This window comes from Eschrichtius robustus, chromosome 1 (assembly GCF_028021215.1).
Source record: "Eschrichtius robustus isolate mEscRob2 chromosome 1, mEscRob2.pri, whole genome shotgun sequence".
NCBI lineage: Eukaryota > Metazoa > Chordata > Mammalia > Artiodactyla > Eschrichtiidae > Eschrichtius > Eschrichtius robustus.
Window position 1 is genome coordinate 10,952,215 of NC_090824.1, and position 23,669 is coordinate 10,975,883.

General features: G+C 53.4%; 1 protein-coding gene across 1 annotated transcript in view; it reads left to right on the top strand.

Moving 5' to 3' along the window:
* PRIMA1 (proline rich membrane anchor 1) overlaps positions 1-23,669 on the top strand; it is a 57,258-nt gene that overhangs the window by 27,606 nt on the left and 5,983 nt on the right. The window contains exon 3 of the mRNA XM_068553595.1: positions 16,703-16,832. Within this exon, the coding sequence (XP_068409696.1) occupies positions 16,703-16,832 (130 nt within the window). The remainder of the gene's footprint in view (positions 1-16,702; positions 16,833-23,669) is intronic.

Sequence of the window (23,669 nt, forward strand, 5' to 3'; positions counted from 1 at the left end):
AAAGGCGGCTCTGTTCATACTGACATGAAAGCATTGCCAAAATATATTAAGTGAAATATATATTATATCTGATAGCATCCCTGGTGTATGTATAGGATGCTGTCTTAGTCTGTTCTGGCTACTATAATGGAATAGACTGGGTGGTTTATAAACAACAGAAATTTAATTCTCACAGTTCCAGAGGCTGGAAGTCCAAGATCAAGTTGCTGGTAGATTTGGTGTTTGGTGAGAGCCCCTTTCCTGGTTCATAGAAGGTGCCTTCTTGCTCTGCCTTCACGTGGCAGAAGGGGCGACAGATCTTTCTACAGTTTCTTTTATAAGGGCACTAATCCCGTTCATGAGGGCTCCACCCTCATGACCTAATCACCTCTCAGAGGCCCCAACTTTTAACACTGTCACTTTGGGGGTTAGGATTCTAACATATGAGTTTGGGAGGCACACAAATATGCAGTCCATAAATGGTATTCTCACTTGGAGTATGTACAAATACAATAGACCTGCTGTCTCAAGGGGCACATAAGAAATCAGTTCCAGTAGCCTCTGGGGAAGGAAACTGGGTACCTGGGCTAACCCTTAGGCCTCCGTTTCCTTTCACTGACCAGCGTCTGGATGTCTTGAGAACCTTCAGGGTTATTGATCATATTTTACACTTCAGATTCCCTAGAACTGAGGAAATCTCAGCATCAGAAGAGCTTTTGAGACTCCACCTCATTCTCAGGTGAGGGGGCTGAGGCAGAGCCGGCCTCTGCCCAGGGCCGTGGCTACCATGGCATTTGTTTGTGGTACCTTGGATTTTCTGAAGCAGGTGGACACAGCTGGTTCCTGAAGTGTCACCCTGTCTGTATGAGGCAGCCCTTGCTTCAAGGCCCCATTGATGTCCCTGTCAAAGGCAGATGATGGGACAGTTGATTATGGTGACCTGTGTGGCCAGCTGTCATGAAAAATAAAGAACAGGCGACAGTGTCTGGGTTCTTGAGGTGCTCAACAGCCATTGGATTTTGGAACAATGTGTCCAGGGAGCTTGTGACTATAAGGAATTAAAGAGGGGAGTATTTATCCTGAATGTCGTATAAAAAGTTTCTCCCAATCTCTCCCTTGCTGAGAATTTTATTTCCCTTTTCCAGCACTCCTGGGGTCCAGGGTGGGCATGATTGTGTCCCCAGGTCTTGTGCACGTCTCACGGATCTTCGGTTGAGTAAGTCCTGCCCTCCACCCTTAAGAGGAGTGAGTAAAGGGCTAGAGAAGGCTGGGAGTGTGGCCGGGAACACTCCCCATGGCAGCCATGGGTCTGAGGTCGAGGCATCCCCCGGCAATGTTCCAATCTGTTCTTCCAGCGGGCCAAGATGCCCTGCCGCCAAAATCCAGTAACAGTGGTCTTTGCCTGGTTGGCAATAGGATGTGGTAGAAGGAAGATGGACTTTGACATCAGATGGTCCTGGAATCCTGGCCTCTCCGGTGACCTCTCCTCACTGAGCATCTGTAACTGGGGACAGTGACACCCATGTCTCCTGATGGGTCAGGAGACCTCAATCAGATGATACACACGCACGCAACGTGGCTTAACGAGCACTTAGCAAAGGAGGGGCTGTTATTATCATTATAGTTGTATTAAGCTCCTTGAAATATTTTTAAGACATAAAAGTAGTCCTCCATAAAATTTTCTGAAACCTTAGGCATTTGCTTGTCTGCCAATAGATGACAAACACAAAACACTAGTGAAGGCTCAGAAACAGCCTGGCAGGCCCAGTCTGGAGGCCTGACGTGTGTGAACGCAGGCAATAGTGGCCGTGACTTTGTGTAGATGGCGATCACAGCACCTTTGTACGATGGGCAAGTTGTTCCTAGTTCACCTTGTGGGATTTAATGCGTCCTGGACTGGACCTCCTGCACCCGGACTTTGAGTTGCTCTGCCCGGAACGGGACAGAGACACCCTGCTGCACTGTGCCTTCCACTCTCGAGGGAGTCCTGTTTGGAAAGAGGGTGGTATCATCTCTCCAGTTAAGAAAGGGGCGGTGTCCAGTGGCTTTTGAGAAGAACCACTATCGTTAAGTCTCCTCCCCAGGAAAAATGACAAAGTTCTGCCTGGAGGGTCAGGCAGGAACGTCCATTAGTTTCTGTCCCCTTCTTTCACCAGAGAAAAAACAAGACAATATGAGCAGTGCCTATTCCCAGCTCGCAAGTTTCTGTGTCACCCTCACCAGCAATCAGAGAAGGCCAAAGGCTACCGTTTCCTGGAAGAGATGTCGGCCTGCCCCCCGCCCCTCCCGAGAGTGAATGGGCTCCTTGTTCTCCGATTTAGAATGAACTGGACTGTGGGTGGCAAGGGCACATTGTCTCCTGCCTTGGCAGAGAGAATTATGGATGCTTTGGAAAATAGTGCCTTCGCCTCTTCTTGGATGCTGTTACGGGCAGTTCCGCTGGGCAGCCTCTCAGTAGCTGGGGGTCGTCGTGGAGGCAGTTGGCTTGGAATCTCAGGTTCCAGCTGGGAGGCCATCAGGCCTAACTCCTTCCGTTGGCTGGGACTGGTGTGCTGGACTCTGGGAGGCGGGTCAGGGCTGCACTATTGGCCGTGCCCGCGTTGGGGGCATCTATCTCTGCACCACGTGGTGGAGCCAGGGAACAGCCCTGGAGACCTTCCAGTCCCCTGGTTTTCAACCGGGAGATTTTGTTCCCCAGGGAACATTTGGTCATCACAGTTGGGAGAGGGCTGCTCCTGGCATCCAGTGGGTAGAGGCCGGCAGCTAGCCTGTCCAGTGCACAGGACAGTCCTCACAGCAAAGGATGATGCAGCCCAAAATGTCAACAGTGTCGAGGCTGAGGAACCCAGCTCTAGGCCAAGCTCAGCACTCCCATCTGGCCTATGGGCATTTGAAGTCCAGACTGGTGAAGTGACTTTCAACAGTTCCAGAGGTTTCTAAGCAATGCCACCAGGTTGTGTGGCCTTGATCTTGAGAATGAGCTGCTTGTCCAGAAGGAGAACAGAATTCCCAGGCAGGAGCCAGCTGCCAAGTTGAGACCTTCCGCCCAGGGTCAGCTTGCCCCATCCTTCAGACAGGCCAGCGTCACGGAAGTTGTCCACGGGGAGTGTGATGGTGGGGTTCTCGTGGGCCTGGCCCCATTTCCCTGCAGTGAAACCACTGTACAGCTCCTCATCACGGAGGGCAGAGCCACTGGGCAGCCTTCTGCTTCATTATCTCAAAGACAGAGTGACCACTCGGGGTCACGTGTTCCACTCACCAAGCCACGTGGCTGTCGAGTGTGCCTGCCAAGCGTGGGTGTTAGGCTGCGCCCCAGCACACTTACCGCTCTTCAGAGAGCTGACCTGTTGGGGCTCCCAGCTGCTCTCATTGTCCTGGAACCTCCCAGCAGTGGCAGCGGAGGCCTTACAGCTCAGAAGCTCTGACTCTGCGACTCTGCCAGTGGTTCTGTGGCTCTGCCTCTTTGGTCCTTAGGAACCCTCAGTTTCCTTACCTACAAAATGATGCTCATAGTTCCTGCCTTGGCCTATTTGTGGGGGGAGGAGAAATGAGAATGAAATAAAAGAATCTGAAGAAAAAAGGGCTTTGAAAAGAGCACAGTCGTCATATGTGTGGCTATCTTATTTTGCTTTCCATGAGGTACGAAAACTACTCTTGGCTGCCTTTTTGGAAAGCGAAACACAACATCTCACCTCTCGTCACCCTGGACACCTGGAAGTGCCATCCAGTAGACTTCCTGCAATGATGTAAATGATCAGAATCTGTGCCATCCAGTATGGTAGCCATTAGCTACATGTGGCTACTGAGCACTTAAAATATGGCTAGTACAAGTGAGAAACTGAATTTTTAACTTAATTTAATTAAATTTAGGTAGTTACATGTGGCTAGTGGCTACTCTGTCAGAGCACAGCCATGGACCATCCATATAGGTTTCTTTTCTTCTCAATACTATGGTTTTGCCCCAAAGCTACAGACATTGCAGGTTTCTTCCTTTTTTAACAAAGACCAACTGAGCAGCAGTGATCTTTTTCAGCTGTGTCACTGTCCCTTTGTAGTCGCATCCAGGACAAAAATCATCCTTAGGTTAACCCAACAGGGGCCTTTTGAACAGGACTTAGGCTCAGTCCAGAGAACTAGCAAAGGGTGGTTCTGGGAAGGAATCTTCCAGAACATAGAAATCACACATGAATCTCGTTGGGATGTAATTTTATTTATTTGAGGCCTTAGAAGGCAGGCCACGATCTTTCAGTACCATGGTGACCTCGAGTCTAGGGCTCCTGACGTGGAACCTGTCCTCAGAGACAAGGATTCTTAAAGGAGGCATTCCCAGGGGAGACTGGAAGGCACCAGAGGAGGGGGGACAGGGTGGGGAGGAAGCCAAGTGAGAGTCCAGGAGGCCTGAGCCTGACCCCACAGGGGGCTCTGGAGGCTTAGTGATGTCTCACCATTGTCCCCAGCCGGTGGCAAAGGCTGACTGTCCCACCTGGTACCTGTCACTGGTTGAGGACTCTCTGGGCTTTGGGGGAGTAAATTCCCAGGTTCTCCGCCTGTGCTCGGCCACTCCAGCAGCCCCAGGCAGTCTTCTAAAGAACGTACAGGTGCCCAGGAAAGTCAAGGTAGCTGCATGCCCCCTGCACCTCAGTGCAGGTGGGAAGCAGCTCCCGCCTTACCTCCCACACCTTCACAGCCAAGTCTGGGCAAGGCAGCTGCAGCAGCTGATGTCCAAATGCCCAACCAATAAAAAGACCGCGAGATGTACCCATGAGAGGGGCCAGTGGGAGGAAGGAGGGGCCAGAGGCTCTCCTGTGCGCTTAGAACTGTCAGAGGAGGAACGGAACAGAGCCGCCTGTGCCACTGCTAAGCTGAGGCTAAGCCTTTCATCAGAGCAGGAGCCAGAAGCGTCTTGGAGCCTGACGCCAAAGTGGCGGGCTGTCCCAGCCTTAGGAATCAGCCTGCTCCATTGAAGGACAGTCAGTGTAGGCAGCTCCTGGGGATGTCAGTCCTAAATCTGCCCCAGCCCCATTGCCTCTACTCACGGGCCCTAGACCTGACTTGAAGAACCACCAAACATGTTATGGTGGTAACCCTGCCCTTTGTTGTTTGCCCCTGCAGCAGGGCCCTGGATGATACCTAGCATACTACCACAGTAGATGCTCCCCACCAGCCTTCCAGGGAATGTTGTCCCCCCGGCAACTGACCACTTAGCAGGTGCGGTGTGGCCAAGTCAAGACTGTCACTGTTAAAACTCCCAGACAGAACAGAGCCCCGTGTCACATGTCTAGACACCTCCCCACCAGGGCATTGGTGTGACATTTGAAGTAAAGGGACTTTCTAAAATATAAAATGGAAGGAGTGGAACGTTTACTTGTAAAATGCAAATATGCGGTATAATTTCAGGGGTCTCTCAGATCAATTTTCTAAGCTTGTCTGAGAATCACAGGTGAAGACCACCGGAAGTTAGGGAGGGGTGGACACACTCATTCTGTAAAAGGCCAGAGAGTAAATAGCTTAGGCTTTGCAGGCCATACAGTCTCTGCTGCAACTACTCAACTCTGCCGATGCAGCAAGAAAGCAGCCATGACAATATGTAAACAAATGGGCATGTGTCTGTGTTTCAATAAAACTTTATTTACAAAAGCAGGTGGTGGGCCAGATTTGGCCTGTGGGCCCGAGTTTGTTGACCCTTGGCCTGAGTTGATCCTGAACCCCTCTTCACAGTGATGACAGCTGTTTGGACCGAGCAGGTTCTACCTGACTGGGCAGTCATGGGACCCCATCATCTAAGTGCCCTCTGGAAGGGGAGAAAGTTATCCAACATGTATTGAGTATCAACTAGGTGCTGGGGCTCTGCTGGGCATTTAACATAAACCATCGGGAGCATGTTCCTGTCCCAAGGTCATGAGCCTCTCACGAAGATGAGCCCATTGTGCTCCGTCAACCTATGTTGGGTCTTCGTGTTCGGGGAATTCTTATTTTTTGTTCTGTAGTTTCCTGCTGTTTGTACCTAAGGCACATGCCCAGTATCTCGGTGAGGCAGGAATCAAATGTGCATTTAGCTGGTGGTTAGTGAATTAGTGTCCATTCTGCAGCAGACTGTACCACAAGGGCAGTGTGCCTGTGTGTCTTTGCCAACCTTCCTCTCCCCAGCACCTAGCCCAGTGCATGGCATGTTGCAGGCTCTTAGCAGATAGGTGTTGAGTGAGTGAATGGATCTGTCCTCGAATGATGAGGAGTCGGGGCAATGAGGGTGGGCTCAAGTGGTCCCCCAGAGCTTTCCCCCGTGGCACCGTCTCCTCACTTCTGGACAGCGCTGTGCTGTTCTAAGCTGGCTGAACGTAGCCCTTCCAGGCAGCAGTGCATCTGCAGCCCTGGGTGGGAACCGAAGGCCCGGCAGATCTGGGGAGGGTCCCCAGGGCAGGGCACAGAGAAGGGGTGGGCTGCAGCCCCTGAAAGACAGCAGTGCTGCGGAGTACAAGTCCCGGCCTTGAGGAGCCTCACAAAGAGGGATGTTTGGGCGAAGAACAAGGGGAGACGTGTTCTGCAGTCTCCATCAGAGGCAAAATTAATTGCCCCAGGCAGCGGCCTGCTGTTCTCAGCTCCTGCCCAGCCTCCACCCAGGCCTCTCCCTGGCATCGGGAAACACCAAGGCTGACCCCACCATAGACAGTTCAATCCAATTCATAATTTTCCTTTCCTAATTAGGCACGGGAACGATGGAGACAATTATTAATAATGTATTGGGTTTTTTCTTAATGCCCCACCCCCCCCGACCAGGAGCCGATCCTGAGAACCGTGTCCTTTATGATAAGCAGCCACACTGCCACCACGCTGGGCTCCATGCCCGGGACGCTGGGCAGAGATAAATAAATCAGAGGAGTGAGCATCTTGTGGAGCTCGGGGAACCAGCTGGGACTCACAGATGGAAGGGCCCGGAGCCCCTCACCAGGGCTTTAGCGGGGTGGTCCCATCACCAGGGGGGTTAAGAAGAGGCTTGGGCCACCAGCTGCCCATTCCTCATTCTTTCCCTTGCAGCCTAGGCCAACCCAGACAGGACCTTTCCATAGGGCTGTCCCCTCTCCCTAACCCTATAGGGCTCAACCAAAATGTCACTTCCTCAAAGAGGCTTCCCCAAAGCCCAAGGTGACACCGATCTTCCCTTTCCACACCCGGCATTGCTCCCTCTGGATTTGCTTGCTCGCTGGCTTTTGGTCTGTGTAGCAGTCACGGGTTGGCCCTGGAGCCAGATGTCTGGGTTCAAATCCCAGCTCCACCACCCACCCAAGTGGAGTTGGGCGTCTTCACGTGACCAGGTTGTGTGCCTCAGTTTCCGCCTCTGGTCCAGCACTGTCTTCACTCCCCGGGTGCACCCACATCATCATACACGCTGGGCAAACCCGGCTGCCCACCCGTGGCAGCTGAAGGCGGCTGGGCACAGTGGCCAACCTGGAACTGGACTCGCTTTCACATCACTGGCCCTTCAAGCTCCTCCCTTCCCCAGCCAGACCAGTCACCCACCTGCCCTCCCAGAAAACCAGCCCACCTTCTCTGCTCCCCTGGAATGCCCACCCCCTCCTCCATCTTGCTCTCAGCTTCCTGACGTTTGTCCATCAGCTGCAGCGGACACAGAGGACTGTCCCCTCCTCCTTGACGTCCTGCTCTGACTTGGCCACAGGACCCCACATCGCCTTGGCCCCTGTCCCTGCTGGCCTCTCCTCCCAGCCTCCTTTGCTGCCTCCTTCTCTGTTCCTTGGCCTCTTCCCGTGGAGCTCCCCAGGGCTCAGGCCTGGACCCTCCTCTCCACTCTGCCCACGCTCCCTCACTTGATGGTCTCATCCCCTCTCGGGACTGGGTGCTGACAGCTCCCAAATGTATGCCTCCAGCAGAGCCCTTGCTGCTGAACTCAGAATCTAGATCCCGCTGCTGGGTTGCCATCTCCCTTGGGTGTGTGATGGGAATTTCAGACTTTACTCCTGACCTCCACACCCAGCAAGCCTGTCCTGCCCCATCTTTCCCCATCCCTTGATGGCCGCTCCATCCTTCTGCTTGCTCAGCCCCAAATCCTTCAAGTCACCCTTACCTCTTCTCTGTCTCACACCCACATCCAGGCTTTCGTGAACCCTACCTTCCAAACATATTCAGAATCTACCTTTTCCCACCACCTCCACTGCTGACCCCCATCTGAGCCACCGTCAGCTCTCTCCTGGGCTATCGGCAGTATCCTCCCAGCTTCCCACACTGGCACACACCCCCTGCCACACACACACACACACACACACACACACACACACACACACACGGTCTATAGTCTACTCTAAACACAGAGTGATTGAGCCAACGTGTAAGTCACACCTCACCACCCCTCTCTCCAGACCCCTCAATGGCACCTCATTTCTCAGTGTAAAAGCCCAGACTTCTCTCATGGCCTCCAGACCCTGAGCCATCTCATCTCCTCCTGTCCTCCCCTTGCCCACGTTTTGCCAACATGCCAGGCCCGCAGTGACCTCAGGGCCTTTGCTTTGGCTCTTCCCTCAGGTACCTGCATGATGAACTCCCTTACCAAATCCCAGTCTTTGCTCAATAGTCGCCCCTGGAGGCCACCTACTTCGCACTGCAATCCACCCACCCTGCACCCCGGCACCCTCAGCGCCCCCAAAGCTGCTCTGTTTGGTGGTAAAGAAGGGCATGGCAGTGTCCACAGGGAAAGAGGCCTGCCTGTTTCCATGCCTCTAACAGCAAGGAGACAGTTCTGGAAGCGCCCAGCAGACTGTTCCCCTCGTGTCATTGGCCAGAACAGCATGACGTGCCCACCTCTGACCCAATTAGGGGCAGAGGGCTGGAACAGCCAGGCCTGGCTGAGACCACTGAAAACCCACCTCCTGGGCTGGTCCCGCCTCCCCAAAGCCTGGGCCCTGTAGAGGGCATCAGGGACACAGGAGGAGAACTGGGGCTCTGCGAGGGAGAAGGGGAAGGATGCGGGGGCAGCCGAGGGGCGTCTGCTGCGAGCGCTCTGATCTCATATCTCATTTAATCCTTGCACCAGCCCCGTGGAGGGGGTGCTGTTGTTTCCTCCCAGTTTACAGTGGAATTGAAATTGAGCTTAAATCTAAAAGATTAAATGATTTTCCCAGGGTCGGAATCTGGAATTTGACCCCAGATCCTTCCAGGTCCGTTGAAGAGCCGCTGTGCTGAGCTGGGGGAGGTACCGCAGGGAGGAGGGGCCAGGTGACAGTGATAACCAGACAGGGCTCCCCAGGAGTCAGGGAGAGGCAGGTGGAGAGGAGGTCGGGGCACTCAGCCACACTGGCCGCTGGTGGCCTAGCTGCGGAGCAGAGGGCGTGCTGACCCCCGGGCTGGGGCCTGAGCCTGGGAGGAGGGCAGGACAGGAAGGGGGCAGCTCACTGATGGATGCTTCCCGCACAGGAGGTGGGATTTGAGAGATGCTGCACACACGTAGCAGTGGCGGAAAAGAAGCCGAGGCGGAGAGGATGTTCGGGGGGCCGCTGGTAGCGCAGGGAGGGGAGGGCCAGGGGCCCTGGGCAGCCCTCCCTGTGAAGCCCAGTGAGATGTCCAGCCCGGCTGGCCCTTGTGGCTCCAGCCCCTCTGGAGTCCTGGTGGCCAACTGAGGTCTGTCTTCTGGCAGAGCCCCTCACCAGAGGCTGGCCAAGGCCTCCCACGCTTCCGTAGACCAACGAAGTCCATCTACAGCGGACGAGAGCCGGGGAACGCTCAGCTGCAACAGCCCCCAGAGCCCGGCTGGCAGGAACAGGAAGGGGGCTCCCGGGCTGGGTGTGGGAGGCAGTGGAGACCAGCGATAGGACTGCGGGAGGGGTAGTGGGCAAGACAGATGGCCCTCCGCGGGGGCCCGGCACACCACTGCTTCCCCGGAACACTGCCCCTCCCTGGCCGCCCTGGGCTGGAGGCCAGGGACCCCCATTCAGGCTGCAGTGTCCAACCTGCAGGGTGGAGAGGGAGGGGCCCTGGCTTCCGGAAAAGGCAAACTGCTGCTGCCCCCCCAGGAGCAGGGAATTCACACCTTCTGCCTGCTGTCACTAGGCAGCCTGGGGCTTCCTGCTGTGGGAACCTCGGGTCTGGGGGAGGAAAGGGGAAGACTTATGGAAAAGGGGGGGTCTCTGTGCTGCACCCAAAGCCAGATTCCCAGTGGCCGAGACGGGGTGGAAGGAGCCCCCAAGCTGAGGTGCCGATGCTCACTGTTTTCATCGGGAGCAACTCAAAGGAGACTTTTCTCCTTTCTCTGCAGAAATAGGGCCTGATTGCAGGGCGTTGTGTAAAGCATCAAGGTCTGAGCTTGTATCTGCGGTTTAAAGTCCGGCCACACACGCTGGCAACGTGCCGGTAGGAAACGAGTGAGCGCCTCACCCCAAGCTGGCCCAGGCAGAGGGGTGGACGCCCCTGGCACAGACCTCCCGGTGGAGGTCTGTGCCCGTGAATGGAGAGCAGCGGCCTGAGTTGGTCCCTTGTGTCCCGGAGACAATGGGCTCTGTGTGGGGCGTGAGAGGGAGGGGCCGTCGCCCTTGGATTTGGAGTCTCTGTCAAGCAGCCCAACTGAGGTGGGGCTGGGGACCCCGAGGCAGTGAAGGGAAAGGGCCGTCAGCCCGTGAAGGGACTTCTGAGAATCCAGGTCCTTCACGGTCCTTGGGGGCAGCACATAAAGCAGGGCTGGGGGACGGGAAGCCCAGGTCTGCCCCTCCCCTCCTCCAGGCCTCGTCCTCCTTTGTCTGAAGGGTCTGGGGGCCGGGTGTTGCCACCACACAAATGTACTAGCAAAGTTCCTGGACCCCTTGCTGTCCTCGTGAGCCACATAAAACCAACAGGGGTTTCAGGCGAGCAGGCAGAGGCAAGACGAGAGTAAACATCCTCTTAAAGGCTCTTCAAACACGCCATCAACTTGCAGTGTGTGCACGATTCCTAGACATGCTGGGCAGAGTCTTCAAGACCCTCCACGGGGGCGGCAGGGTGTGGAAGTGAAACGGAGCCCACCCACCCTGAGGGCCAACCGTGCCCCGAGACTGTCCTTGGGATCGGGGCTGCGTGGCCCCCTTCGCATCTGCTCCCAAAGCCCAGGGCAGCACCTGACACCCAAGGGTGACGAGTCCCTGGCCGTGTCGCGAGGCCCGGGCCAGCTTCTGACCTCAGTATCCGCAGCAAAGGCTGAGCGTGTCCGCTGTGGTTTGGGAAGCATGTTTACAGACATCAGCCCCTCGAAGGAGACTGGTCTCTGCAGCTCAGGGGACCCTTGACACTGAAGCCCACGCTCAGTGGCTGTGAGCCGCCCAGTGGGCTGGGAGCTGAGCTGCGAGGGGCAGGAAGCAGAGTGGCAGCTCTCTGTGCAGGTCACACCTCCTCACCTGGCCGTGACCAAGGCCAGCTCCTGGGCATCAGTTGGGAAGCCACTCGGGTAGCCTGGGCATGAGTCACCAGACTGTGAAAGTTAGAGATGTCTAAGGATGCCCTAGAGGCTACTGCATGCCCGTGGTGTCAGCAGCAGGGCCTGGCAATCAGGCTGCGCTCAAGAAACACTGAGCCACGTGAGCGTGGGGCTGGCCTCCGCAGGTGGCCACACGCGGGTCCGGAGGCCGAGCCAGGGATAAACCACAGCCTCCATCTCACAATGGAAACGTCAGGTTAAAACAGAGAACGTGGCTCTCACTCCCTCCCAGCAATCCTTGAAAAATACCTTGCAAAACTAAGGTTGTTTCCACCCAACTCGCTGTTCCTTTGATTCATTCATGCCCCACTCAGTTCCGCTCCTGTCAATCAAACATCTCCAGTGCACAGCGGGCTCTGAAGAAGAGATGGAAATGGCAGGTCCCAGGTCGAAGGCAAATATGCGCTGAGTTGGCCACGAGTGTTGTCACAAGGCACACCTGGTTCCAATTCTGGCAGGCCCCTGCCTCTGTGTCCCCACTGCAGAAGGGGGACTAATAGCGGCCTCAGGGTTGGTGCTGCGCAAATGATGGTGCTACTCCTGGTACCCTCGAGAACGCTGTCCCTGTCGTCCCATTCGATAGACACAAATACCCCAGTGAGGAATACAGGAAAGGCGCTTGTCCCAGAGAGCAGCTGACCTCACGCAGTTCCTCTGTGACACCGGACCTCAGGCAGGTCCACGCACCCCAACAGGAATCTCCTTGGTCTGCTCAGCCCCCATGATACCGTTCAGATGGGGACATCCAAAGCGACCCCTCTGCCCCCAGCTGCTTCTTTTCCAGACACTTGTGGGGGCATCTTGGCCTCTTCTCCATTTCCTTTCGAGCACTTGCCATAATCTGTAATTATTTATTTGTGGCTGGAATTAACTTGCGTGCTGTTGGCTCCCTCTGCTTTTCTGCAAGTTCCCTTGGGGAGAGGCCTCGTCTGTCTTGCTTACTCTCAGCCCCATTTCCTTGATGCTCTGAGTGGGCCGGACCTGGGCGGCATCTCCCTTCCAGGACTGATATTTAGAAACTGTCTCCAGGCTGTAAGCTGGGGCAGCCGTACAGCTCACCTCCTTTGTTTTTGTTTTGTTTTGTCTTTTGACTGTGCCGCACAGCTTGTGGAATCTCAGTTCCCCGACCAGGGATTGAACCCAGGCCACAGCAATGAAAGCCCGGAATCCCAATCACTAGGCCTCCAGGGAACTCCCACCTCCTTTGTTTCTTGTCTCTCACTGCCTTTTGTTCCCTTGATGTCCATTGTTTTGAAACCACTGTTTTGTATATTTGGTACATCTTTTAGATGTTGGGAGGGGATGGGTAGCGGTGCCAACTCTGGGCCTTGTTACTCCGTCTTGGCCAGAAGCTGAAGTCCCAAATATAAGCTTTTAACGATGCATTTCTTGACTGAAAAGATAGCGGCTACTTTGAAAAAGCAAAACTGAGTCCGTGTTGTTCTAAATCGCTCTCTGGTTGTCAGTCCCATTATCTTTACAGGCATCAGGAGTGTTTAATGAATACAGCAGACAAAGCCTCATTGAGTCCCAGGAGAGAGGGTGTCGTGACCCCTGATATATCATGACAGCTCCTGCCTTTCTGTCGTGTTTGCAGAACTTGGCGGGGAGCGAGGGGGAGTGACAGAGGAGTCAGCGCTGCGGCAGCCTCGTGTCTGGGACTTCACGTTCTGGCGGCCTCAGCCTCCTCCTCCGTCTGACCACCTGCCTCTCACAAGGCATCACCCTGCCCCTTGAACCTTGGCGCCAAGTGGCTTCCTCTCCTCGGCCACAAATGACCTTCACCTTGCACATCAGCACCTCCTGTGTCTCCTCTCCTCTTGGAGCCTGCTGGCTCCTTGAGCAAGGTGATCAGGTCTTGGGCAGCTGGCATTAGACCCGGGAAGGGCACAGTTTACATCTAATTCATCTTTGAACTCCCAGCTCCTAGCACGGTGCCAGGCACAGAGGGTGATTAGGAAATGTTTGGTGAATGAATGAATGAATGAGTGAGAACCTTCATGATTCTGTCTTCTCGAATATGAGCCATCAGTCTGCCCACAGGGTAAACGGTCTTATCACATCTGGAAAGTAGTACTGGCCACGCCCAGTGAGAAGGAAGTTCAGGCAGGGGCAGACCTGGCCTGCAGCCTACAGATCCTGAGGTCCTAATCCTGGCCCCTGGGAAAGCTGCTTGATCCTGAGCCTCAGTATTTAGTCTCTTTTCTGAAATGACACCTCCTAGGCTTCCTCAGACTCCAACATCCCCTGATCTTTTCTAATGTAAAAAGAATGAGTCAAGCAAGGATAAATAAGGATGCATTCTTTGAACACAATAGCTGTTTTCTTGGCAAAATCCAAGATTTATGCCTTGGACTGTTTCACAAAACACCTCCCTCATTTCATATCTGGTAGTATTTTTGCTTGGGGGTAGTTTCCTCACATGCAAGTGGTGAGCAGTACACTGCTGAATATTAGAGGGGGACCCTCTGCAGAAGGACCCTCTAGAACAAACCTCCCTGCTTTCATCATCAACTGTGTTTGACAAAAGTCAGCAAGAAGGAAATTCCCACCTCATTAACAGCGAATGTAAAGAAAAGAACATCAAGAGAGGCACTCTGAAATTTAGCATCTAATTCCAAATGAAGTTTAGGATCAACCCTTTCTTCTGTTTCAAGTTGATGGAACTTCTCAACAGGGGCCCTGGTGGCATTCTGGAGGGACAAGTCTACCTTGTGTGGGAATATCCGGGTCACTGTTGGTAACATCCGTAGCTGCTAGGCAACCAAAGACAGCCCCCACCCCGGGATTTCCAAATGCCCCCGGGAGAGGTGCTGCCCCTGGCTGAGACCACACACTGGTAGATGACTGCCCTGGCCATGGGAGTGCTGCGTAAATTGTGGGCCACTGGTGTGAGGGTTCCCAGGGGCTGCGGGCTTGGCCCTGGACACTTGCCCAGAGGTTTCATAGCCTGGGTAGAACCGACAGAAAACAAAACTGCTTCCCTTGGCAGTGAAAATGCAAACCATTTGGGGCCGGGACCCCGTGTATCTGGTTGCTCTTCTGATTCGCCAGCAATGACCACTGCTGTGGGGAATATCTGTGCCCAGCGACCCCGGGGAGACTCCGCGAAGCCAGAGACACCCCAAGATGAACAATTAGGGGGAAGGATTTTGTGTTTGATATTTCACAGAATAAGCACTGAAGAAGTTCATCATGGGGAAAAATGAGAATCATTTTGGATTGCCTCTCCGTTATTCTAGAGTTTATTCCCCTTTTGAATTCTATATTCTCTATCTTTTCAGTGTTGGGGTTTCTAAAGGCCTGCTTTCACCGGGCTGAGAGCAGCCACGTGGCTCAGTGACATCCTTGTCCCAGTCATTTCTTAGGATGCATTTCTGAATCTGCTTGGTCTCTGTGAGGCTCTGAGCTCCACCTCCGGGGACCTTGCATCTGTTAATGGGGCTTTAGTACCTGTTCCCTGGGAAGCACATAAAGGCTTCCTGGATCTCCTAATCCAGATGCAACAATGCCACAATCTGGTAACAGTTTGGTAACCTGTAACCACTCCCTTCTCTCCATCTTTCCTTGTTCCCAACAGGAGTATACAAGAGTACAAGCACTTGGGGAAAACAGCATGGCAGTTCCTTACAAAGTTAACTATACACAAACCATAGGATCCAGTGATCCCACTCCTAGCTGTTTATCCAAGAGAAATAGGAATACATGTCTATATCAAGAAAGTAGGCCTATACCATGTTCGCAAATGTTTACAGGAGCTTTGTTCACAAAAGTCAAAACCTGCAAACAGCCTAGGTGTCCATCAGCAGGTGAACAGGATAAACAAATGGCGGTATATACATATAATGGAATACATCTCAGCTATAAAAGGAAGCAATTACTGAAATATGCAACGATGTGGGTGAATCACAAAACCACTGCTATACAAAGGAAGCAAACAAAAATACACACTGCATGATTCCATTTATGTGAATTTCAAGAACAAGCAAATCTAATCTGTGACTTTAGAAAGCAAAACAGGGTTTTGCTGGTTGCCAACAGGGTAGGGATTGACTAGAAGGAGGCCCAGGGAAGCTTTCTGGGGTGATGGAAATATTCTATGTCATGATAAGAGGTGTGGCTTACACTGGTGGACGCATTTGTCAAAGCTGATCAGATGGTACACTTAAGATGGGTGCATTTCACTATATGTAAATTACACCTTGATGATGATAACAATAAAAACATCATCAATAATAGTAATTTAATAATGAAGCCACCCATGGCATCCTTTGGGAAATCTGTCACTATTCCCTGTCATTTTCCTTTCGGAAATCTGTCACTGTTGTACCCTTCGAGGTGCCTATTATTAAGTCTGGGGCATAGTTTTGATTCTTTTGCATATATTCACATCTTGAAGAACTGCCCCAAACTAGTAATGTCTGTATGTCTGTCTGTCCATCTGTCCTCCCTTACCAGCCCCCTGTCTCTTTCCCTCCCTCCCCCTTTTCCTCTCTCTCTTTCCCTCACTTCCATTCCTTTTGCAATTCCAGGCAATTCTTTCCAGGTGGGTCTAGGTGTTCCAGAGCCTCTGGGATAAGGCTGTGTGATGTCTCTGCTTTTCTCAGAGCAGAGGAAACCGGCTCTGCTGCGAGCCTCATCTACACCCGTGTGTGGGTCCACCCACACAGCTCATGCCAAGGGGGAGGACAGGTTCACCCCCAGGACCCCACGGACTGAGTAACGACAAGGGGGCCCTGCAGCACCCATGTCATATGCTTTCCAAATTGTGGCCGCCCTGTGCAGGCTGAGACAGCTGCGGAAACCCACCACATGGACCAAACCCAAGAAGGGAGAAAATCTGCCTCTTGCAAAAAATCAGCTTACGAAACGGATGTTGACAGGCCTCCCTTTCTCTGCCCCACCCAGTGTGCTCTGCGAGCCCTGCTCCTCACCCTCACCTTCAGAGGAAGCAGATTTAATGCCCCAACTGAGAGAATGAGATGTTCTGTTATTTTTCATGGGAAATTAAACCCGACCCTGCTGTCAGTTAGCTCATGCCAAGGGAGGATGGATGGCCCGGGGTGCGGTGCTTAACCCCAGCTCGGAGCACGTTGCCTGGCTGGAGGCCAACCATGATGTCACCTGCCGCTGGGCGGGGGTGGGGACAGCAGGACTGGTTGGAGAGCCTTCATCCGGGTGATGGATGGCGGTGGTGTCACCCACAACGGTCCACCTCTGATGCCGGCTGGGACCCACTCATCCAGGGGACACTCAGGCTGCTCCCGTCTCTTTCAGCTCCCAACGCTACCTCATGTCCCATTGAGGAAAGCTGGTGGTCAGGGCTGGTGATCATCATCGCGGTATGTTGTGCCTCCCTGGTGTTTCTCACTGTGCTTGTCATCATTTGCTACAAAGCCATAAAGAGGTGAGTGCTCACCCAGCTCTGAGCCCAGAGGGGACCCCAGCTGGGCTCAGGGGTCCTCTGCCCACCCCCATTCTGTTTTTGGTTTTTTTTTTTTAATAATAAAAATTGTTAAGCATTTAAGAAGCAGAAAGAATGTACAATGAACGCCCATCTGCCTTCACCCTGATTCAACAGTTATCAAGATTTGGCTAATATTTACTCTCTTTCCTTTTCTTTGTATCTTTTTCTTTGCTGAAGTATTTAAAGTTGATCTCAGATATTACGCCCCTGCCATTTTAGGGGGTTCAGCGAGCATTTGATGAGCGCCAATTATATGTCAGGCTCGATGCAGTATAAAGCTCCCCTATCCGTAAGTCGCAGGCTCTGCTGTCAAGAGCTCTCTCCAGGCCTGGGAGTATGGAAATAATCCTTGCAGGGTGGGTGATGGAGCGGCTGGAGGGGGTGCCATGCTGGTTTGGAGCGGGAACTGGGTTTCGGAGTCCGATCTAAATTCAGACTCCAGTTCAAGCTGTGTGACCAGGAGGAAATCAGCTCTCTGGCCCTCAGTTTCCCTATTGGTAAAATGGGGATAAAGAGTAACGGTCTCACCCTGGGGAATGGTGAGATGCCTTCTGTGAATGGCCTGCATAATATGTATACTCTGCAGTGCCTGGCATACAGTACGTGCTCACCAAGTACTGCACCAACTTTCACTGTTTCCATAGTCAAAGACAGAGGAAGAAGGCTGACAGAGGAGGGAGCAAGGTTCTCTTGGGAGGAGAGGTAGCGATGCCTCAGAGAAGGTTTTCCGTGAATGTGCCACCTCAGCTGGGTTTTGAAGGATGATTAGGAGTGTTCCAGCAGGATCATGAATGATCCAAACAGCAAATTATCTTTCAATAACACTTGCCGACATTTCTGTTAACTACCATCTCACTTGAGTTGGGGTGTGCAGCTCAGTATGGTCATTGTTGGGGCCTGAGGAGGTTTGAGGTGTGTCCAGGGCCCTAAGTACGGCAGAGTAGGCCACGGTGTGATACCCCCTGCAGTTACAATACAGTAGCCCTGGCTATGTCCTTTGATTTCCAGTTCTTAGCCTCCTCCAAAAAAATGGCCTCCCTGGCCTTGGGGGACGTTAGGGGAAGATAAAATCAAAAGACAAACAATAATGTTGCAAAATGCCAGCAGGCCATAGGGATTGTCAATATGTTTTTAAGAAAGTTTTTAAAAAATTCCCTAAGGGCCAAAGTTAGAGGATCTATTCAGAGCAATCATAAGACCAAAGTTATTTAACTTTACCCGTTTAGTCGGTTGTTCTGTGTGATTTCACTTTAATAATTCAAAAGCAGAAGGAGTAAAATATCAAGTCAAAAGTCTTAAAACATGCATATATGGTCAGGCACACAGGGTGAAGGGCTGCATTAGGCCAACAGCGTGGGAGTGTCCCGGTGACCAGGCAGGAAAGGCAGAAGTCATGTGAACTCTGATGGGGGTGAAACAGCATTTGACCTGAGAGCCTGCTGCAGCCAGAGGAGGATTTTAAGAAGCAGAGCAGGGGAGGCATTCCAGGCAAAGGCAGCTGTGTGCGCAAAAGCACCAGGCGCCAGGAAGCCCCCGTGACGGGGCCGATGAGGCTGGAGGGAGCCCTGCGCCCGACGGGGGAGGCGTCTGCCCCACCAGGCGGAGCGTTGGCCCGTGATTCAGTAGACACAGGGAGCTACTGAAGGTTCTGGGGGAACAGTGTGCAAGATCCACCCGGGGCACTGCCAGAGAACGGGGCACTAGTCCCCTCAAGGACCCTCCTTCCCCCAGAGACAGGCTGCACCATCTTTTTAATAAGCTCAGGCTCTTCCAAAAGGTACAGCGTCGCTTCCGCCTCTCTCTCTCTGCCCCAAACTCTCCTGAAGAAACGGGCTACCTGCTCCAAGGGCAGGAGGGCAGGGCGAACCTATCAGAAGAAGCTGACGTTCACAGCTCCGCACCGTGGCGTTCGGCCAGCGGTGGCCTCGTTTCGGCGGAGCGGCGGCCCTCACAGAAGGTGTGTGGAGGCCCCGCCCACACCGCCCCTCGGAGCAACCGGAGGGGCCTCCCGTCTCCTTCCGCCGGCTCTGGGCTCTCGGTTCCCGGGTCTGTCAGCCGCTTGGAAAGACAGAGAACTCACCCCAGACGGCTCAGTGAGTCCCTTCCATGCTGCGGCTGGGACGCCTTCCCGGAGGGTGGGCGGGGCTTCCTCCCAGGGGTGTGGGCGGGGCCTCCTCCTAGGGTGTGGGCGGGGCTTCCTCCAGGGGGTGTGGGCAGGTCCACCGAACGGTGGAATTCGTGAAGCGTTTCAGGACTAAAAGCGGTGGGAGCTCTTAGCACCCCTAGGACAGCGGAAATAATACACAGGGAACCTAGGGAGCCCGGAGACTGGAAAGAAGGGCTAATCAGCAGGACCTGTGGTTGGAACTGCTGGAGATGCAGCCCCAAAACAGCAAGTCGGGGGAGAAAACTCCCCACCCTTTCTTTCTCCAGGCTCCCAGGTCTCCTGAAGGTGCCTCCCATTGGCCAAACCCAAGAAACAGAGGAGCCCAGGAGATACTGCATAGGTGTCAGCCTCCCGGGCCCACGTAGTAAACAGAGCACAGTCCCTTTTCTGCCCCAGCGCCAAGATCAGCAGCCTCCTCTGGGTGAAGACCCAGCCCTCTGCCGTCCAGACCCTCACAGACCAGAGAGGGCATCCCTGGCGCAGGAGGACGGATAATCGGTGACCGGAGGGGCTGCTGCTCACGGTCAGTGGGGGCAGAAATAGAGGGCAGTTCTCCCAGAACCCTCCTGGAAGGAAGCTTGACCTGGGGAAGGTGGATCAGCCTCTCGTGGGTTGGGGGAGAAGGAGCAAGCAGAAGTTACACCCGGTGCAGGAGAGCAAATGCCCCCTCCCGGCTCCCCCAGTTGACCTCTGTAAGAGATAGCCTGGCGCAGGCAGCTGTCTGTATGCATTTCTCTCCCGAGTAAATGGAAGATTTCTTGCTCACAGTCAATTCTTTTTGGTTAATAATTCATCTGAAACATGCCTTTTCTCTCAGGAGACAAAAGCATTGCATGTCGCTATAAAACCATTAAAAGGAAAATTCAGTGATAGACCCTGCTTTCTTAAAAAAAAAACACTCTCACGGCCTGGAGTCCTAGGGGAGGATTTCCAAGAGATCTTTGTGAGTGGCCACAACACAGCCTTTTGGAGCCAGATTGCTGGGAGGATGGTTCTAGGATCAGCTGGGATGGGAAGGAGATGATTCTGGAGATGCCAGCTCGGCTTGGCATGTGGGGTGTGGCCGCAGGGATGAGAGAAGATGGGGGTGGGGGGCAGATGCAGAAGGAGCCACCCTCATGGTGCCCTCACTGGGCATTGACCTTGAAGGGAGGTGGGGTCTACTTAACACTTTCCACACACAGACTCAGTGACTCAAACTTCATCCTGTGACTCAACAATTGTTCCCAAGGTCCCAACTCCGTGCTGGGAGGTAAGGTGCTCACAGCGCATCCAGGTTGGGGGATCCCCGAGGAGGGGGCGCCTCACCTAGATCTGGGGTCTTGAGAAGTTTTTTGGAAGGAGATGGGCATCCCACGTGTTAGTCAGTGGGACTAACACGTGCAGTGGCCCCCAAGTCCCCTGTCAATAACCCACATTCTGGAGGGTTTCCAGCCATGGGGAGCCCACGCGGTCTGCATTTCAGTGACTCCTTGCTCTGAGCTTGCTGTGAGCACAGGATGGTCAAGCCCCAGAGCCCTTGGGCGTTCTGGACCTCGTGCTCCATCCAGGCCTCTTCCCCACCCCAGGCCTGGCATGTACCTGTCATCAGACAACAGGACAGCCTGGAGCTGTTAAAAGAACCCAGAACTGGAAGTCAAGACCCCCGCGTTCTGTTCCCAGCCCCAGCCCAGCTCAGTGGGTATCACTGCCCTCATCTTCAAAGTGAGGGTCCCTCAAGTCTCTGTCCAGTTCCCTGAGCCTTTGTTTCTCTGTCCTGGGATGGCAGGCAGACCACTGCCGCTAGGTCCTTCCACTGCCCGGACGTGTAAATACTGGGCCAGGTGCCGGGGCTGTGCTTGGCCTGGGAGCTTTGGTGGTGGGTGCTTCAGGCACAGCCCCTGCCTTCACTGCACACATCCCTGGGGGGAGAAGTGGGTGTTAATCAGATTGCCCCCCAAAGGACCAGGAATTACAATGGGAGAGGACTACCTGGAGGGAAGACCAAGGCTCTGTGAACAGGGACGACAGAAGAACCTCTTGGTCCAGGGTGGGACAAGGACCTCAGACAAGCCAGAGTCGGGGAGAGGCATGGAGATCAAGCTCCAAGGTGCGGGGTGCCCAGTGCCTGGGTAGGAGGGCCAGGTGGCACCCCACAGGCCTGTGGGCCCTCAAGAGTGAGGTCGTTCTCCTAGGTGGGTTTGCAGCTTCTCTGCCGGCCACGCCCTTCATGCAGAGGCCTGTGCTGCAGAGACGGCCTCACCCCTCCCAGCCCCCTCCCTTGCGCTACCCCCACTCCCAAGGCACAAGAAGAACACCCTGCTTCCTTCACCCTCTGCCATCGATTTGCCATTAAGCCACTTGACAGCCACTTCCTTCTAATTTACAGGGTATTGGCTGAAAGACCAATAAAAGGCTGCAGAACAGTTTGGCCCATCCTGCAGGCTGCTAATTGCAGACAATAAGCAAGCATGCTGTACCCTGGGAGTGCGCTGTGGTGTGCACACCTGAGAATGCCTGGGCACCCGCATCGTTGCTGGGCTCCCGTGCGCATCAGCTTTTCGTGGCTGAGTTGCTTCCAGGAGAACAGGCACTTCTGAACACCCAAGTCTCCTTGATGGGCCTTAGAACCCACTGACTGGCATAAGCTGCTCAGTGAGCCAGTGCTGGTCCACACATATTTATCGAGCACCTACTGTGTGCTGGGGCCTAGACTAGATGTCAGGGTTGTAGCGATAAACAGGACTGGGTCCCTGCCCGCCCCCTCCTTCTGGGGGAAGCAGAACAAACATACACACCCTGGCAAATTAATAAATGAAGTGCTTTAAAAGACTGAGTGCTATGAAGAGGAAAAAAGAGAACCTCGGGGTAATGAGGGAGAGGAAGAGAAGGGGGTGGGAGAGGTGCTTCCCCTACCCCAGTGTCAGGAGTGCCGTGCGTGCCTCTTGAGGTGGCTTTATGGTTAGAAAGTATGGTTAGGGCTTTGAACGTTCATTATCACTTTTTAATTTAATTTTTATTTTTATTAAAGCAACACATGCGCATAGTTAAAAATGTCAAATGAGTCACAGCCTATTAAGAAAACCAGCAGCCCCCTGATTGTCCCTCTTTCTCCCCAAATCTCATTCATAAGAGGCAACCACTTTTGAGTGTTAATTGTTCCTTCTGGTATTTCCCTCCATGTTCTAAGGGATGTGGATACTCTATTTACATTTTCTTTCAATTTGAAACATTATCAATTGACTTTTCACTATAGCAGATACAAGGTTCAGGACCCTAACACTACCCACAGACGTACAAAGTGCTTCCCATCCACTTCCTATAGGTGTCTCCAGTGAGAGGTTCAGTGACTAGCCAGTGTCTCCCTTAGTAAGAGATAATGTAAATATTGACCACAGCTGAGTGTCCTATGATTTGTTTCCTTCCCTGGAGTTAGCGATGCCTCTTCCCAATATGGTCAAATACATCAGGTGATCAATCTGTCGGTTCCATGTTTGTCTTGGAGAATCCGTCCTCCTCTCCAGGTGGTTGGTAGCTCTCTGGGCTTGATGCACAGCTGTTGCGTTCTCCAACAGCCTTCCAAGCTCCCCTCTGGGAACTTGCTGCACTCAGCTCTCTCCCTCTCCTTCTCCCACTCCAGTTCTTGACTTCTTTAGCTTGACTCCATCGTGGAATTTGTCCAAGATCTTTCCTGAATCATAGACTTGATAGCAAGTCAGTTTAGTGAAGTTAGTTTTCTTTTTAGAATTGACGTTCTTTTTGGAGCTTTGGGATGGCCCAGAAGAGGGTTAGCTCTTACTGAGTGTATGGCAAGTCAAGAAGACCTGGTTCCCGGGCAGCTGGAATGCCATGGAGGAGGGCAAATGAGATTCCTGTGATGTCTGAGCCAGAATAAACCTCCATGGTCGTAGGAGGAAGCTGAGACCTGGATGGGGACAAGACGTGGCTCAGGTCACAGAGGTTTCCAGCTCTCCTCTCACATCCTTTGAGGACGCAGGGAGCTGCCCTCCTGGCTTCCAGCTGAGTCCTTACTGCTCACTCAAGACCCAGCTCAAACACACCTCCTCAGACATGGTGCCCTGGGCTGGGTTAGATCTTTCTTCCCCGCCAAGTGCTAGAGTTGTAGCTCTCCCTGGATTTACACTTCCGCTTTCTGCTCTAGGTCGGTTAATGTTGGTGTTTGCATGTGCATGTGCTCGTGCACGAGTGCGTGAGTGACTGTGCACACGCACGCACACGCACACACAGGCACATTAGACGGGGGAGTGGTCGTCCTGTCTCACTCATCTCCTGTCTCTCCTCCACAGAGCCTGGCACACGCCTGGCACGTGGTAACTCTTCCATGACTTCCTGTGGTGAGAATGGAGGCTTGTTTGTACAGACTTGCCAGAGTCTGCCTTTAAAAATGACAAACTCTATGTAGAATTTCAGTAAACTTAGTCGTTTTGTTCCTCTCCCTCTGGGTGAGTGAAGTAGAATCTGCTATTAGAGTGAATAACGTGTGCACGGTTTTAATGCCTGGCCTCACCCCTTCATCAGTTTCCTGACCGTCTGCCATCTCCGCCCCCTCCCGCCAAGCCCCTGCCTGGTACCCAAGCTCCAGTGCACGCACACTGACTCAGCAGCCCGCT